This window comes from Salvelinus fontinalis, chromosome 30, assembly GCF_029448725.1.
Source record: "Salvelinus fontinalis isolate EN_2023a chromosome 30, ASM2944872v1, whole genome shotgun sequence".
Classification (NCBI taxonomy): domain Eukaryota; kingdom Metazoa; phylum Chordata; class Actinopteri; order Salmoniformes; family Salmonidae; genus Salvelinus; species Salvelinus fontinalis.
The window spans coordinates 39,096,420-39,100,049 of NC_074694.1; the positions used below are offsets into that span (position 1 = coordinate 39,096,420).

The 3,630-nt window shown below is 42.4% G+C and overlaps 1 protein-coding gene across 1 annotated transcript; it reads right to left on the minus strand.

Moving 5' to 3' along the window:
- Positions 1 to 1,008: 1,008 nt before the first annotated feature.
- On the minus strand, positions 1,009 to 2,652 carry LOC129829195 (dexamethasone-induced Ras-related protein 1-like). The gene is made up of 2 exons (XM_055890807.1): positions 2,249 to 2,652; positions 1,009 to 2,088 (listed from the first exon to the last, which is right to left on the minus strand). Exons 1-2 carry the CDS (start codon positions 2,517 to 2,519, stop codon positions 1,559 to 1,561), a joined length of 801 nt encoding a protein of 266 aa, XP_055746782.1. The 5' UTR covers positions 2,520 to 2,652; the 3' UTR covers positions 1,009 to 1,558.
- Between the last annotated feature and the right edge of the window lie 978 nt (positions 2,653 to 3,630).

Below are 3,630 nucleotides of genomic sequence, written 5' to 3' on the forward strand. Positions count from 1 at the left end.
TGCCATGAGACCACTTTTTTTAGACAAGCTATGAATTCAGATTATTTCCAGGGATACACAACATCCTGAAATATACAACATGTAGATATATCTTTGTTAGAAAGAATACTATATTTCAACGTACCCCACTCTCCCATCCACAGGACTACGCTGAATTGTATGTGTTGAGATGTTTCTGGTTGGTTGAAGGTTTAGAACAGGACTACAGTATGTGCTTTAGTCTGGTAGGAAAGCCTTGTTGTTTCTGTTGATGCTCTCTTGTAGGACATTACATGTACCAGCTGTTATATCTTCTGTGTCATGGTGTGGGCAGAGGCATGTAGGCCAAGGATATACATTCTTATCATGCTTTATTGTATGGCATTTCACATGTTTGTGTTTGTCCCCAAGGAGTGTAATCTTTGAAATCTTTGATTTTTTTTTAAATACACTCGGTGTACAAATCATTAGGAACACCTTCCTAATATTAAGTTGTACCCCCTTTTGCCCTCAGAACTGTAACTCGGTAAAATCTTTAAATGTTGCAGGTTGCGTTTTATATTTTTGTTCAGTATACTTTCCCACTGGGCAAAGACATCAATTCAACATTTATTCCATGTTGGTTTAATTTCATTGAAGTGACGTGGAAATAACATTGATTCAACCAGTGTGTGCCCAGTGTTAGATCTAGTTAGTTAGGTCTATAATAAGATAATAGTGCAAAGGGTGAAAAAGCTGAGAAAGTGCATGGCCCTTTTAATTATGTTCCAATTATTGGGTAATTATAGTTCTTACATCCAAGTAGGCTAAATTCTTTCTCAATCTGTAAACTAGTGGTGTGGGACTCTCAACTGTCTTGAATGCTAGACTGCTCGTTGCAGCTTATTTCATTAATTCATGCTTTGGTGTTTGGCTTAGGTAGTTTCCCTAGATACCGTATCTAGGCCTATTAGGTGCAGGGAGTGATGAGTGAATAGAGTTGGCCATTTCAAAACACGTGTGAGAAGAAAAGCATAAAGAAACAGAAGATTCAGATGTTTGTATTTATTTTTTCCAGTTCTTTTTTCTTTCTTTGCAAAAGTTGACGTCAACATACAATAATAAATATACATTCACAATATAAAATTGTTCCGATTGCAACATTCAAGTTGAATTATCTGTTACAAAATGTAAACAACATTCTTCACATTGTACTCCACGCCAGGAGTCTGTTTTCTCGCCTGTCTGTAAAGATGTCTAAACAACACATTTTACACATTTGTTGTGAATAACCTCACAATATTTTAAGCCACATCACATAAGGCTCTGGTCTAACACAGAACAGAGTAGCTAACGTTCTTAAATGTCTCGCGGACATGTAACATGCGCTTCCACGTTTGTGGAGAGGTTGAATCTAGACAGTGTCATTACGCCTGGAGCTCATAGGCTTTCGGCATCGCTGTCTCTCAAGTGTCCCCACTAAGGGCAACGGAAGCGGCATGGGCAGCCTTGCGCGCCCAAACCCCGTCTGTCAGGTGCATCACAAATGAAGCATATCCTTTTAGGTTACAATATCTTCCATACGATTAATCTTACAGTCTTAGCTGATAGTACATCTCTCTTTATCCTTTCCCTGCCCGCCACCGATCGCCTTCTCCTTTATGTACATCAAGTCACTGTGGACGCTCGGGCGCCGTGCGAATGGTGCCACGATGCCATATGCGTCTCCATCGTGTTTCTTGTTCTTATTTTTCAGTGACTTAGTGCGAAGCATGTCGCAGTACTGCACCGAGACCTTACGGTGGAGGTCCGGGCTCATCTCATTGGGTAGGTTGGCCATGGTGAATAGGGTCTGGAACATCTGGTCCACGTTGGTGTTGCGCTTGGCTGATATCTCAAAGTATGCGCACTGCTCATCTCCAGCCACCAACTGCTCAATCTCTTCACTCTGCACCTCCCGGTAAAACTCCCGGTCGCCCTTATTGCCGCAGATAACCAGAGGCACGTCAACGTTCTCCTTGGTCTTGTTTTTTAGGCAAGACTTGGTCTCAATTATCTGTCGCTTGAGCCTCTGAACCTCCTCGAAGGAGTCTCTGTTGTCTAAGCCGAAGACCAGGATAAAGACATCACCTGAATGGAAACAAGAGAAAGAAGGGATTTAGTATCAGAGCTTCTATGAAACACAGTGACAGCATTTCAACGCGTAATAACTACAAAGACGCACAAATTGCGTTATTGAACATGCACACTATTTGAGTTGCAATAACCAGAGATGGAATAAGATATTCACCTGTCAGTATGGATAGTCTCCTCATGGCAGGGAATGGGTGGTTTCCTGAGGTATCCAATATGTCCAGTTGGTATACATCTCCCTTAATGCTGTACAGTTTCCTGTGAAAGTCCTCTATGGTCGGCGTATACTGCTCATCGAATCTCCCGTTCAGAAACTGAGACACGATGGCTGTTTTGCCCACTTTGGTGGACCCCAAAATCACCATCCTACAACAGTTCTTCGCCGGTATATCAAAGTCGTTCTCTGAAGGCGACATTTTCTTGATCATGATTGTGAAGTGAATGTGCGTAGAGTGGTTCCAATATGTGCTCACTCGTCGTTTCCTTTATTTTCAGCCAAAGTTGGATTCAACAGTTGGCTATCGTTTAAAGTTCTCAGTGCGCTCTGTTCAGTCTGTCTGAACTACGGGGACGGCCAGCTATTTAAGCAGAAAGCAAAGCCCTCCCCTCTCCCGACGTCACGGTACTCAGCGCTCTATTGAGTAGAAGGGAAAGGGTAACAGGTGCGTGCTGATGCGTCTGTCAGTACCAGGGAATACGAGACTATGAGAACTGCGTGACCAACTACCTTGGGGACTGGGACAGATAAGCATTGTAGCTTGCACCTGAGAAGAAAGCATTAAGCAGATAAGCATTAAACAAAGCATTACCTCGACTTAGACATTTGGGCATATTTAACTATCTAGTCTACACTGAGTATACCAAACATTATGAAGAACAATCCTAATGAGTCCCCCACCCCCATTTGCCCTCAGAACAGTCTCAATTCTTCAGGGCATGGACTCTACTCGGTGTGGAAAGCATTCAACAGGGATGGTGGCGCATGTTGACTCCAGTGCTTTCCACAGTTGTGTCAAGTTGGCTGGATGTTCTTTGGGTGGGTGGACGGTTCTTGATACACACGGGAAACTGTTGAGCATGAAAACCCAGCAGGGTTGCAGTTGTTGTGCAAATCAGTGCGCCTGGCACCTAAAACCGTAACCCGTTCAAAGGCATTAGCATTTTTTGTCTTGCCCATTCACCCTCTGAATGGCACACATACACAATCCATGTCTCAAAAAAATCCTCCTTTAACCTGTCTCCTCCCCTTCATATACATTGATTGAAGAGGAATTAACAAGTGACATCAATAAGGGAGCATAGTTTTTATCTGGATTCACCTGGTCAGTCTATGTCATGGAAAGAGCTGTTCTTAAGGTGTTGTACACTCAGTGTGTTGTCAGTAATATTGTGTGTAATGCTCGCTTTCTGCAATATTAGGCCTACTTTGTTAATAATTACACTCTTTCTGACATTTGGCCAGTATTTATTCTGTTTGAAATTATGTTGAACCTTGGACAATTTTAGTAATATCAAATCTAAAGAATGGACTTGACTTGA